Here is a 14,010-nt window from a genome sequence, read left to right as displayed (position 1 = left end):
TTTGCTTGCATGTTTCCTTTCCTTTTCCCTTTTTTTCCCCCATCGTGGCGTATATGTCTGCATCTCTATCTGTACTTATGTGCATGTAAGTGTGTGTGTGCGTGTGTCTGGGGTTTATTATCATCTCTCTCTCTCTCAATATATATATATATATATATTGATTGTATATATACATACCATTCACACATCTCTCATCCATTTATATCTCTTCTCTTTTCTTTATTTATATTGTCGAGGTGGAAACAAAACAAAGAAGAAAAAGAAAGAAAGAACAAACAAACAAACATGCAGGAACAAAACCTTTTAGCCCCTGATACTGCACAGACATCACCATCACGTGCGGAACAGAAAAGAATTGAATATGATGTACACGGCCCGTCCGTATCGCCATACTTCACCCTTCGCATTGCCGTGCAAGCAGCACCAGTTCCACCATTACCATCCCTACAATCACAATATAAACATAAGCATAAACAAAAACAACAAAAAGTAGAAAGCTCTACAGTGTGGGAAAAGTCTTCTTCTTCCTCCTTAAGACATCGCTGGCGTTTTATTAAGCAGGAGGAACTTGGGCTGTGGCGACCCGCCTATGATACGACAGGACCAGCCGTGGAATTGGGAAAGGAAGATCAACTCCTACTACTATTACTCCAACATCAACATCAGCAAACACAACAACCACAACCAATAGGACAAAAGGAAGAAAAAGAAAACAAGAGAAAAGAAAAGGAAGAAAAAGAAGAATCACAGCGAATAACAACGAATGGGAATCTAATGAGACGTGCCAAGTCTGAAGGCAAAGTGCTATCGCCCCGCACACGCCCAGTGCGAGGCAGGCGTGGGTGGTTAGAGGAAGTTCTGCAGGATGATGTGCGTAGAAACACCGGTATTCTTAAAACCCAAAACACTGCAATAGATAATAATAATAATAATAATAATAATAAAACCACGTCTCTCCCATACTTGAGGGCTGAGGAGCGGAGTGAGCAGTTACCGCAGTCGCATGCAAAAAAGACAAACAGTCTCAGCACAAGTACGGCACTACCAGAGGGGAGTACAACGCAGATGGGCGGTAAAGCCGAGAACAGCAAAAAAACAACAACAGCAAGCGGTGATCGTACAACTTCAATCGAAAAAACAACCACGACAGACGCCGCCCAACGACTGCGTGGCACACTCTTAACAAACTCCTTTCAACGCATGGTGGATGATGTTGTGCAGACGCATGAATATAGCGGCGTGGAGCGGGCACAACTCCTACGCCATGCAGGCATCTTTAGAGAACTATCCCTTCAATCTAGATATCATGAAATGCATCCGTTATGTAATATTCGTCTTGTGGGATCGGAGTTTCGCACCAGGAGAGGACGCAGTGTGTCTGCAGCGTGCAGTAGTACTAATAATAGTTATAGTGATAGTAATAATTGTTGTCATTCTTCTAAACAGCCGCATCGATATGTGCAGCGGGATGAATCACACTTGTTAAGTCTATCCGAGTCGTGTTCAACGGGGATGAGAACAGAAGAGGCTTTAGTGGCGGCATCGGTGGTATCGGAAGAGGGAACTAGTAAGGCTCCTTGGATGGTGTAAGTGAAGAAGAAGAAGAAAAGAGCATCTGTTTATATGTAAAGATCTCTCTTTTTGTTTTTGCGTTTCTTCCTTTCTTTCTTTCTTTCTTTTGTTTGTGTGTTTGTTGATGCTCATCACTGAAGAATCGTGTGTTTGTTGTTGTTGTTTTGTCCCACTTCATTTGTGCTTCTGAGTGGGAGGAGAATGGAGGAGGAGCATCGAGAAAGGCAAATTTTTCTTTCTTTCGTTGTGTATGACAGCGAAGATAGAAAATAGAAGAAAAAAACGGTCATTTGTTCAAATGATCAAAAGAATGTCGCAATATTGGAACAATAATTCTTTTTTTTTCGTCTTGCTTTGTCTTTTTGGAATGTGGGGTTCTTTCTTTCTTTAATTGATTGGAATCGGTTGTTGGATGTATTTTAAAGTATGGGACACTTTGTAATGTCATTTGTGTACTCATTCTCATTCTTTTCTATGTATTATATATTTCTACGTTTGATTATTTAAATTCCAATTAAGAGGGCATATAATATATATGTATACTGCATGTATAGGTATTACGTACTATTACATCTGGCTTTGGATTGACTGTTCCAACTTCTCTTGATGTTATTTAATACTGAGAGGAACAAAAGATGTTTCATATTTCTCTTTGATGGCACTATATAACGTGCATTGTTGTTTTGTTGCTTTTACTACTGCTCTTATTATTAGTTTATTGTATTAATTATTATTATTATTATTATTATTATTATTATTATTATTATTATTATTATTATTCTCACACATCATTTCTCTCTGTATTGCGTACGCTCAATTCACTCTATTATCATGGCGTAATGTAAACATTCTTGCTCTCTCCCTTTATTTATTTCTTTATTTATTTATTTTTATTTATTCCCGCTCTAAACAAGGAAAAGGAAAAAAGCCTTTGAGATAAGGAATTACAAAAAAAGGCAGTAGAGAGAGACTCTCCCCAATATATACACACACAGTTTCTCTCCCTTTCTCTCTCTCTCTGTTTATTTATATTTCTTCCATTTGTGTGTGTGTCTTCTTTGCTCGCAACTCCCAAGAGGAAACGGAGTCTGAAGAGTAATTGAAGGGGAGATAGAAATACACAAGAAAAGAGGAAAATAGAGAAAGAGAGAGGGAGAGGGAAAGAACTCTTTTGTTTTTCTTATTGTGTTGTTTAGTCTCCATCATCATTGCCAAGTGAAGAGAATATTAAGAAAAAAAATCCACTAGGAGAAAGTTTAGCAGAGAAACTAACGAGTGACAAGAACGGACCAGACCAAGAAAATAGAAGAAAGAAGAAAGAAAGTAGTGAGGCCTTTCTCTCTTTCTATCTATCTAACACACTATATATATATATATATATATATATATATATATATATATATATATATATACAGTATTACACTATTCTTCCATTATTACATAAATTACACATTTGCGTAAGTGTCTATATATCCCACCTCTATCTATTTATCTATCAATCTATTTATCTCTCGTGTAATCATGCAAGAAGAAAACTACAGTGAGAAGCCGACAGTCCTCCCGCTGCCAATCCCAACACAAATAATAACAACAACGCCGCATTCCCCAAGAGAAATGATGTCCATTTCATCGCCGCTGCGCACCGATCGGACCACCGGAGGCGGTGGAAGACATCTCGTGGACTTCGACGACGACGGCTACAAAAGCTCAAATGAGCAAACACCACACCACAGCAGTAGAGGAAGTTGCGGGGAAAGACATGTAAGTAGTGACGATAGCAGTGAGGAGAGTGTAATGCGGGGAAGAAGGATGATAGTAATAAGTGGAGATGATGTGAGCGGACGGCGGCCGCAGACACGAGAGGCGAGCAGTAGTGCCAGAGAGAGTGAAACGCATTTTCATGTTAATACTAATAATACTAATGATAATAATAATAATAATAATAATAATAATAATAATAATAATAATAATAATAATAATAATAATAATGGTTGTGAGCGAACACTGCGTGGTGATCGTGGTGTTGCTGTTGTTGCTAACAAGTCATCATTACATCGAACGTTGAGTACTGCTGGGAATTGTGAAGAAAAGGAAAAACTGCAGGGCGGTGACTTAACATCGATGGCAGGAACTTCACACTGGCAGTGGGACAGTGGAAGCTGCAGTAGCAGTAGTATTAGTACTTGTAATAATAATAATAATAATAATAATAATAATAATAATAATAATAATAGTAATAATAACGATAATAATAATAATAATAATAGTAATAATAATAATGATAATAATAATAATGATAGTAATAATGGAAAAAGTACTGGGGAAGAGATGTCATCATCGCGGGAGGATCTGTGTGATAACTCCGGTCCATCTGCTGACCACCACCCGCTCCCAACATACAACAGTGATTCTCCCAGCAGCCCAGCAGCCCAACAACAATCGCAATTACAAGAATTACTATTAAAACAGCAATTACAAGAAGAAGAAGAAGAAAGAGAAAAGGAAAAAGAAAAAGAAGCAGGAGGACAACAATTAGGAGAAAAAGAAAAAGAAGGAAAAGTGCAATCACATCCGTTAGAGGAGGAAAAAGGCACACGAGTGTTGCCTAAATATCTTCCGCATAACTCCGGTCGTATGAATAGTGGACGCCGTACGGTGTGTCGCAGGCGTATTCGCAGTGGATGTCCCACAACTGTTTCTGGTCTTCTCGGTGCTGGTGGAAGTGGAGCCACAACTGTAGCCATTAACAATATTCCTACATCAACAACAACTACTGCAACGAATACTGCTGATATTAATAATACTACCACTACTACTACAACTAAAACTGCAACTGCAGCAACGAGGTCGAGTAGTGCGTCTATTGGTGGACATCATGTAACGATTCGGAGAGATGGTGTGTTTATGAAAGAGTCGTGTTCACGGCGGGAGGAGGAGTTTTATGAAAAGGTGAGACCTGTGCAGGAGTATGTGCAGTGTCATACACCACTGTTGGACTCATTATACTACTATCACGAGGATGATTTTGATAATAATAATAATAATAGTGGTACTGGTACTGGTAGTAGTAGTAGTAGTAGTAATAATAATCGTAAATCTAATAATAACGAAGATAATAAGGCGGAAGAAGAAGAAGAAAAGGAAGAAAAGGAAAAGGAAACAGCAACCAGTGAAGGTGCTGTAGATCGGAATAGGGAGGAGGATGATAGTAGCGGCAATACCGCGGATGATACTCTAGATAGAAATAACAATAAAGTGTTATGGCGTAATTGGAGAAAACAGCAGCTGCGACGATGGTTCATTGGTGCACCTGTTCTCTCTACGGATGGTACGGCTGCAGTGAATCGCAATAGAGCTGGCAGCAGCAGTGGTATTAGTATGGGCAGTATTAGTACTAATTGCAATGGAAATAGTGGAATAGATGGTAGTAATAGCAGTACGGTTAAAAGTAACAAGACGGACTCGGAGCATCATGGTCAACGCTGGTATGTTTTACTTCAACTCATTCCATTTCTTCCACGTTATATTGGAATGTGTCGTATGACGCTACCTGTAGAGGGTGGTAGTACTAATATCAATCCCAATGATAAACCTACGACCAATACCAATACCAATACAAACACTGATACTAGTAATAATAATAATAATAATAATAATAATAATAATAATAATAATAATAATAATAATAATAATAATAATAATAATAATAATAGTAATATGAATAGTGCTAATAGTGGTGACCACAGCAGCAAAACTTGTCCTCCGCCCATTAACAGTGCTCGAACAGGTGGAAGAACAACATCAACGACAACTGCCGTTCCAACATGTAAAGGCGGGGATGCTTTAGCCACCAGTGGTGTTAATAGTAATACTAATACTAATACTAGTAAAAATGTTCACAGTGGTGGTGTGGGCAGCAAGATGGTACGTCAGATGATTGTACTGGAGGATCTCTGCAGTGGTTTTAAACATCCGTGTATTTTAGATATTAAGATGGGCAGTCGCCAGTATGGACTTAACCCAACGGAGGCAAAACTCCGCAGTAAAGAACGTAAAGCTGCACTCTCAACATCTATGCAGTACGGTGTACGATTAGCCGGAATGAAGCGTTGGTGTGCCGATACACAACAGTACGAAACTCAATCAAAAATTGCGGGCCGTCATTTAACATTAGATGAACTCCAGGCGACGGTACTCCGCTTTACACAGCACAGTGAACAACTGCGATTATTGTTTCGTGCCCAACTCCGACGATTACGGCGGGTATTTCAACAACAGCAAGTATTTCGTTTTTATACATCTTCCTTGTTGTTTGTTTATGATGCCGAGAGACCGCTGCTCTCTGCGCGTGTGGTGATGGTTGACTTTGCGTTTACGTACGAACGGGAGGAATTGCGCCGCGGTGGGGATCCCGACGCTGTGGATGAACAGGATGTGGGATACATTAAAGCACTAAATACGATGATTGCCATACTCGCCTAATAATAATAATAATAATAATAATAATAATAATAATAATAATAACAATAATAAAGGAGTGTGAATGTATGGGAATATATTGATATGGATGGATGATCCTTGTATATATATATATATATATATATATATATATATCACAAGATTTGTTATTTATGCATTCATTCACTTTATTACGGGGATATGTAGATACTAGCCCCCTCTTTTTTTTATATTACCACGTATATATTAAATGATGTTGGAGATATGACTGCAACGAGATGAAAATACAACGAACGAAAAAGAAAGGAGGAAAATAAAAGAAGAAAGACCCATGTCAATTCTAAGAAAAAATAGAAAAATGGGTTTGTTTCTTCTTATTCTTCTGTTTGTTTGTTTGTTTTTTAATGAAAAAGAAATGACACAAAAAAAAGGGAGAAAAAAAAAACGAGCAAATTGCGCAATTTATTGTTTCAAGAAAAGAGTGACAATGGAGAAAAGTAAAAATTAAAAAAAAGAACACGTATATTTATCTTTATTTATCTATTTATATATCTGTAAAAGACGCTTTTACCAGTTTCACACAAGTCTTGCGTTGGAAGTTCAAGAAAGTGGCCACTACATCTTTTTGCTCTTCCTTCTGTTGCTAACTCGTCGAAAAAATAAAAATACAAAAAGATTAAGGGTTAGATCGGGGATAGATTGTAATAATAGTAATAGTGATAATAATAATAATAATAATAATAATAATAATAATAATAATAATAATAATAATAATAATAATAACAATAATAATAGTAATAATAATAATAATAATAATAATAATAATAATAATAATAATAATAATAATAATAATAATAATAATTAGTATAAGAAAACAAATGGGGTCAATAAATGGATTTAAAAGGATCAGTTCTGAGTGAGACGGGGTAATTATTGAACGCGTTCTTTTATCTGCTAGAGGGAGTGAATCTTTTTCTTTTTTAATTTATAATATTTATGATGATTACTCTTTTTTTATTTTTTCACTCTATTGCTGTTTTTTCTTTTTTGTTTTGCTTGATCTATTCGTATGTGAGTCCTATTCCCGCTTTTTTTCCTGTTTTTATTGTTTTTATTTACGGGGTTCTCTCGGTTCTGCTCTGGCAGCCGGTAACACTCAATGTTTTCCAAATTGGACTCTTTTCTTTTCCTTTTTTGCCTACAGTGGATTTACTCACGTATGTGCGTGATGAGCGTCTATTTTAGTATTATTATTATTATTATTATTATTATTATTATTATTATTATTATTATTATTATTATTATTATTATTATTATTATTATTATTATTATTATTATTATTATTATTATTATTGGTATGATTGTTTCTTTTCTTTTTCTTTTTCCTTCTACATATATAATTTTTAAACCCTTTCTCTTTTTTTAATTGTGTGAGTGTCCCTGTTAGTGTTTTGCTTTTCCTTCTTTTTATTGCTTGATGGACGATTGAATGTCTCTTTCTATCTATTTATTTATCTCTGTAAATTTATTTATAGAGAAATAAATGGAGTTATTAGGATTAGTGTCATGTATGATCGTTTTTTTAGTATGTGTGTATGCGAGTAAAAAGATTTTTGATATCTTCATGCTTCTTTTTCTTTTTTTTTTTTTTCCTTTTCCTCCTTTCTTTTTTTCTTTTCTTTTCATTTACACTCTTTATTTCTATTCCCGCTATTTCCTCTTCTTTATAATTTCCTGTAGTGTTGCTTCTGGGGAGGTTGAGAGAGCGCACTTCAGCGTTTTTTTTTCTGTTTTTTTTTTTTGTACGTCTTTGTCACATATCTTCTTCTTGCGATGTTTATATATATATATATATATATATATATATATATTATTTATACTAATATATATGGTTTTTCCTGGATATTTTACAAGTTTTACTTCTCTCTCTGTGCTATTGTGAGTTAGTTCTTTCTTTCTTTCTCTTCTGAGTTATATATATATATATGAAAAGCAGAAAGAATTACATACATACTTCCATACATATAGTAATTGATTGATTAAGAAAAGAGAAAACAAATGTTATATTTAACTGTTACCGGTTCCGCCATTACTGCAGTAAAGGAAGAAATAACGCAGGCCCTCTTGCATGCATTTACACCACCTCTATTCATACAACAACAAGAAAAGGGAAAAAAGGAATTATCTTTATTTCAGATTCTTATTGAGCGATGGGATACCCCACACCTCCCATCGGCGGAGGAAACACCATATGATTATCGCTTTATCTGGACAGCAAAGAGTACCACAGATGAAGTTATCGCAGAGGTGTATACTCTATTAGGTGATCAAACACACCGGTTTACATCTACACGTGGAATGATAGAAAATAAAGAAAAACAAAAAGAAAACGAACAAAGAACATCCATATGTACGTTTCTTAGTGTTGTACGTGATGGTTTGGCCCCCGATGGCGGTCTGTTTAATATGCGGTCTATTCCACACATGCCAACATCACAAGTGGAGTATATTTGCACTGCACCAACGCTTACATATATTGAAGTGGCTCAATTCGTATTGGAGCGGCTTGTGGACAGAAGTGTACAACCACACGAATTGCATAAACTACTCACAGAGGCGTACGCGCCTTCACGCTGGAGTAATTGTGTGGATGTGTGTCCAGTTACGAAATTGATGCCCACTGGGGAAACTACCACTAATAATAATAATAATAATAATAATAATAATAATAATAATAATAATATAATAGCTGCTGTTAATGCTGAATATATGGATTGGTCGAATATGTGGATTTTAGAACTTTATCATGGTCCAACGGCGGCGTTTAAAGACTTTGCACTGCAGTTATTTCCCCGCTACTTTGATCTTGCCGTGACTACAGAGAATAGTACGACTAACACTCATAATAATAATAATAATAATAATAATAATAATAATAGAGTACCATTGTATGTGATACTCACGGCCACTTCTGGTGATACCGGTGTGGCGGCTATTAGTGGATTTGTAAATGCCTGCAGTCCTACACGTGTGATGGTGCTTTATCCTCTTCACGGTGTATCTCCCGTGCAGCAAATGCAAATGCTCTCCTACGATAATGGAACTAGTGTACGTGTATTGGGTGTAGAGGCGGATTTTGATTTCTGTCAATATACCGTTAAACAACTCTTCTCTGATCGCACGTTAGCGCAGCAATTAGAGTCTAATAATAATAATAATAATAATAATAATAAGTATCCTGTAAGATTATCCTCGGCAAATAGTATTAACTGGGGACGTTTAATTCCACAGGTGGCGTATTACTTTTGGGCTTATCGTCATCTTGTACAACTGCAACAGATACGATATTATTATCATAATAATAATAATAATAATAATAATAATAATAATAATAATAATAATAATAATAATAATAATAATATAGTAGATGTTGTGGTGCCTTGTGGAAACTTTGGTAATATTCTCGCTGCCTTATTTGCAAAATTGATGGGACTTCCACTTGGAACACTCATCGTGGCTTCTAACTGTAACGATGTACTACATACCTTTGTGCAGACAGGGGAATATGATATTCGGCATCGTCATTTAACCCTCACCGCCTCACCCTCTATTGATATCTTAAAGGCCTCTAATGTGGAGCGACTGCTGTATCTTCTCTCAGACGGGAATACGGCATTTGTGCAGGAACAGATGTGTAAATTAGAAACTGAAAAACACTTTACAGTGGAGGGAAAAGTACGGCAACGTCTGCAGGAAACATTTTGGTCGGCGCACTGTAGTGAGATGGAGTGTGCAGCGACTATTAAGGAAGTGTATGAAACTACTGGTAGATTGCTGGATCCACACACCGCCGTGGCCGTCTTTGCCGCCAAACAATATCGCCAATATCAAAGAAGAAGGAATAATAATAATAATAATAATAATAATAATAATAATAATAATAATAATAATAATAATAATAATAATAACACAAGGACATCTGAAACTCCACTTGTTATTGCAAGTACGGCGCATTGGGCGAAATTTCCTGGGCCCGTACTGCATGCACTGCGTGGTGAAGATATCTCTAAATCCACGGAAACAGAGGATGAAGTAAATCCAGCACGAGCCTGCAGGGCGTTGTATGATGCCATTCTCGCCCAATGCCCCAATGTGACGATTCATCCCGCTCTAAATAGTGCACTGGAAACAGCCGAAACGAAAGGGAACTCCGCCCGTAAAGTTGAGGCGAATATCTCGTCTGTGAAGAAGGAATTACTGGCATTTGTTTCTGCCTTCCTGGGTAAGACGTGAGGAGAGGCTGATGGGATATAAATACCTCTCTTTCTTTCTGTCTCTCTCTCTCTCTTTTTTTTTGAATTAGTGTCTAAATATCTGACGTAAGACCTTTTCGTTTTTTTTTTCTATTATAAATGCAAATTGAAGTGAGTAACGTTCGTTAGTGTGAATATATTTTCTTTCACTGAAAGAGAAACTTTTTAAAAAATGCCTCTTTTTTATCGATTTATTGATTTCCTCCTTCTAATATGAACGCATAGGCATACCAGAATTTCTGTCTCTTTTTTTTTTGGTTTGTTTGTTGTGTATGTCTTTTCTGGAGGTTTAAAACTCTCCGTTTTTTCTTATTTTGCTCTCTTTGGTCATCACATTTAACTTGTAAAGGGAGGATGGAAACAACATTGTTTCATACACATTTACATCATTCTTATTTTGTTTTTTGGTTTTTCCCTTGCTCTATCTATCTATATTTCTTTCTTTCATCTAGTCTTCAAGGTGGGAACGGGAGAAGGGAAGGCAATCCAATATATATACGCACTAAAGGAGAGCAAGAGGACGCATTCTTTCTTTCTCTTTATTTTTCTTTCCTTCTCTCATTTTCTTTCCTCTCTCTCTCACTTTCTCTTTGTTCTGCGGGTATCTGTGAGAGACAGAGAGAAAGAGATGGCAGCTGTATCTGCCCGGTGTAACTCATCATCATCATCATCATCATCCATGTTGTGGTATCACTTTGTTGGTGTGGATATCACTAACACCTTCCGTGCCTCATTCGCCGCCCATTTGTCTGGTGTTTCCGATCGCCGCATTTTCGCCTCAAAGTTGGCAACTCTCATGCGGCAATGGCGAACAGAACGGTGGGAGAAGACATTTACTACAACAACAACAACAACAACAACAACAACAACAACTTCAACATCAATAACTGCCGCCCATAACACAACTGGTGGTGTAGATAAGAAAAGAGGAAGAAGACGAGTGGGGGATGAAGACGGGGAGGCCCAGCGACGACAAGAACAGGAATGCAGTGTAGCCATGTACTATGAATCCATACGCGTGCAGCGACTCATGGATGAGGTTCTGCTATTCCCACTACTAGAAGAGAATGATATGGAAGAAGATAAGACTCTCTCCCGTAAACTGCGTCGTCGCTGCCGATTAATTCAAGTCGTGGATGTTGTTTGGAGTGCCGCCACTGCCACTGCCGTTGACTTTCTCCTTCCCGTTGTGGAATGGCAGGCACCGCAGTACTACCGCCGCGTAAAGCGTCCAGTTTCTGTGGCTTCTCTCTACTGTAGTGTGTGGGATGCGGAGGTGGAGGACTACACAGGACTTAAGGCACTATTAGCATTAATGCGCAGTAACTGTGAGTTGTACAATGGACCCGGTAGTCCACTTGTCGTCGCTTGTCAGGAACTCGTCAAGATTGGAAATCGGGCGGCAAGAGATGCCCAGACGCAGGAGGAGCAGCGAGAAGCACAGGAAGTTGGTCTCGTTATTCCACATTCTTTATTGCTGGATACACCAAACACAACTCCCGCAGGTGGGGCAGGTGGTGGTGGTGGTACTTTAGTGATGACAGATGAGTTGACGAAAATGTTTCCCCCAAGATACGACGCGGCGGAATCTTCTGTTGGTAAACGTACTTCTACTACGACTCGTGCGAACACCACTGCGGTGGCTAGTCATAACATTAGCAGTAGTGCTATCGCTACTAATAGTAATAGTGGTCCTAGTACTAGTGCTACTGCTAATCCTAATGTTAGTGCTAGTGGGTCTAGACCTGTACTGCGACTTGGTCTTCAGCATAACAAAAAAGAGAAAAGTGAATCATCCGGTAGTGGTGTTGGTGTTGGTGTGGATAACGCCACCCGTCCAAGACTGCGACTGCGGTTGCCGGTCAACAATGCTACAGAAACCACAGAAACTAAACCAGCACCAACAACAAAAACAACAGTCTCAGGAAATGAAGAAGAGGTCTCGGGAAAAGTTAAAGGGAGGAAAAAAAAAGAGGATACGGATACTATCCACTGGATTTGTTGTGAACGCTGCGAAAAGTGGCATAAGTTAGCGGAGAAACTTGTCCCCACTCCTGACTACTGGGAGTGCTCCTTCATTCAAGCAAAGTGTAAACCATTAAAGGAAAGTGGGGTTAAGTCACGTGGGAGAAAAAAAAAGAACAGTGAAGAAGAAATTACTGCTACCACGAATAAGAAAGGTCGTAGAGGACGCAGTAGTAACAAGATAACTACAAAACAAGACAAACAGTTGCGAGCAAACAAAGTCCTTGATGGTGATGATGATGAAGAGGAACAAACACTCCTTCAGACCTGTATCTCAAAGAAAGAGACGCAAAAGAAGAAAAAGAAAACGTTGCGTGAACCTCCTTTGAAAAGACGACGTCGAGCACGCTCAGCATCATCATCATCCTCTCAAGGCTCTACAGAGAGTGACAGCAGTAATAGCAATAGCAATAGCAATAGCAGCAGCAGCAGTAATAGCAGTAGTAGCAGCAGTTCAGAGGCACCAACGCCCCCACCGCCAGTAAAAAGAGGCCGTGGACGACCACCCCTTAAAGCCACAGCAGCAGCAGCAGCAAGAAAAACAACGAAAAAAGTACAAAGGACAAGAAAGAAATCCACCAAAAATCGACACCGTAATGTCAGTAGTGATAGTTCAGAATATGAGGGAAGTAGTGATGACGGTGGATGTGGACGTTTTGGCAGAGTTTCGGCAACTCCCGCACTGACTGCTGAGATGCTTGATGAACTTGAAGCCGAGATGGATGAATTGGAGGCCATTCCAGTTCAGTCTGAAAATCCAAAGGAAATTCTTTCAAAACTTCAAAATATAGAGAAGAAATTACGTTGATTAGACAGATGGAAAATAAAGGGAATAACCGACACGAAAGAAAAAGGAATCACCTCTTTTCATTCTATAAATCAGACATGTCCACTCATGAGGTGTTGTTTTTCCTTGTTTATTTATTTGTTTGTTTGTTTATTTATTTGCAGATTTCGCTTCTCTTCTCTATATCTATGTGTGTGTTTTTACCTTGACGCTGATTCTGCTCTTTTTCTGTCTCTGAATCTGTGCTGTGGTGAAAACCCATTGTTTGTTATTTTTATTTTTCCCGGTTAAAAAAGTATGATGTTGGGGAAACAGGAAAGAAAAAATCAACTGCATAAACTGATATATATGTGTTGTCGTTGTCGTTGTTCTGGTTTTGTATTCCCCCTCTTCGCACCGCCAATGCTACAAAGCAGTTGAGAACTTGGGATGTTCTGGTAAAATATGACCTTTTGAAAGAAACCTTCCCCCATTTGTGGGTGCAACGGCAGCTGTTGAATTCGCTTATTATATGTGTTTTTTTTTCTCTTGATAAGAGGTCTAATAGTAATGGTGGTGTAAATGGGTCGATTAATCCTCTTATGAGAGCTCAAAGAAGAGTTTTACAGAAAAATATTCTTTGCGTGATTCTAGATTTGTTGATGCGGTGAGACATGAATACGTTAACCTCACTGAAATATGAGAGCACCAGATCTCCTGTGGTACAACACATAACGGTAAAGATGCAATACTCACTCAACGAAAAAAATTGAGAGTGAAAATTGCAGTCTATTGATGATCTTATAGGCCAATTAGCTGTAAAGTATGGAACAATTCTGGTTGTGTTTTGATCCTATTTTGTGTACCTGTCTTTTT

The 14,010-nt window shown here is 38.0% G+C and overlaps 4 protein-coding genes across 4 annotated transcripts; all 4 read left to right on the top strand.

Annotated features, from left to right (window-relative positions):
• Positions 1 to 285: 285 nt before the first annotated feature.
• On the top strand, positions 286 to 1,590 carry LSM04_000434 (uncharacterized protein; the record flags this gene model as incomplete). The annotated part of the gene is made up of 1 exon (XM_067330305.1): positions 286 to 1,590. One exon carries the CDS (start codon positions 286 to 288, stop codon positions 1,588 to 1,590), a length of 1,305 nt encoding a protein of 434 aa, XP_067191377.1.
• Positions 1,591 to 3,093: 1,503 nt separating this feature from the next.
• LSM04_004374 (Inositol polyphosphate kinase) lies at positions 3,094 to 6,054 on the top strand (the record flags this gene model as incomplete). Its single annotated transcript, XM_067330304.1, has 1 exon — positions 3,094 to 6,054. The coding sequence occupies one exon, from the start codon at positions 3,094 to 3,096 to the stop codon at positions 6,052 to 6,054; it is 2,961 nt and encodes a 986-aa protein (XP_067191460.1).
• Positions 6,055 to 8,088: 2,034 nt separating this feature from the next.
• LSM04_005144 (Threonine synthase) lies at positions 8,089 to 10,323 on the top strand (the record flags this gene model as incomplete). The annotated part of the gene is made up of 1 exon (XM_067330303.1): positions 8,089 to 10,323. The coding sequence occupies one exon, from the start codon at positions 8,089 to 8,091 to the stop codon at positions 10,321 to 10,323; it is 2,235 nt and encodes a 744-aa protein (XP_067191471.1).
• A 648-nt stretch (positions 10,324 to 10,971) lies between these two features.
• On the top strand, positions 10,972 to 13,176 carry LSM04_007687 (Bromodomain; the record flags this gene model as incomplete). The annotated part of the gene is made up of 1 exon (XM_067330302.1): positions 10,972 to 13,176. One exon carries the CDS (start codon positions 10,972 to 10,974, stop codon positions 13,174 to 13,176), a length of 2,205 nt encoding a protein of 734 aa, XP_067191527.1.
• Positions 13,177 to 14,010: the final 834 nt, after the last annotated feature.

This window comes from Trypanosoma melophagium, assembly GCF_022059095.1.
Source record: "Trypanosoma melophagium isolate St. Kilda chromosome Unknown ctg23segment0, whole genome shotgun sequence".
In the NCBI taxonomy this organism is placed as follows: domain Eukaryota; phylum Euglenozoa; class Kinetoplastea; order Trypanosomatida; family Trypanosomatidae; genus Trypanosoma; species Trypanosoma melophagium.
Note: the sequence above shows the minus strand (reverse complement) of the source record. Positions and strands in the feature narration are given on the sequence as shown.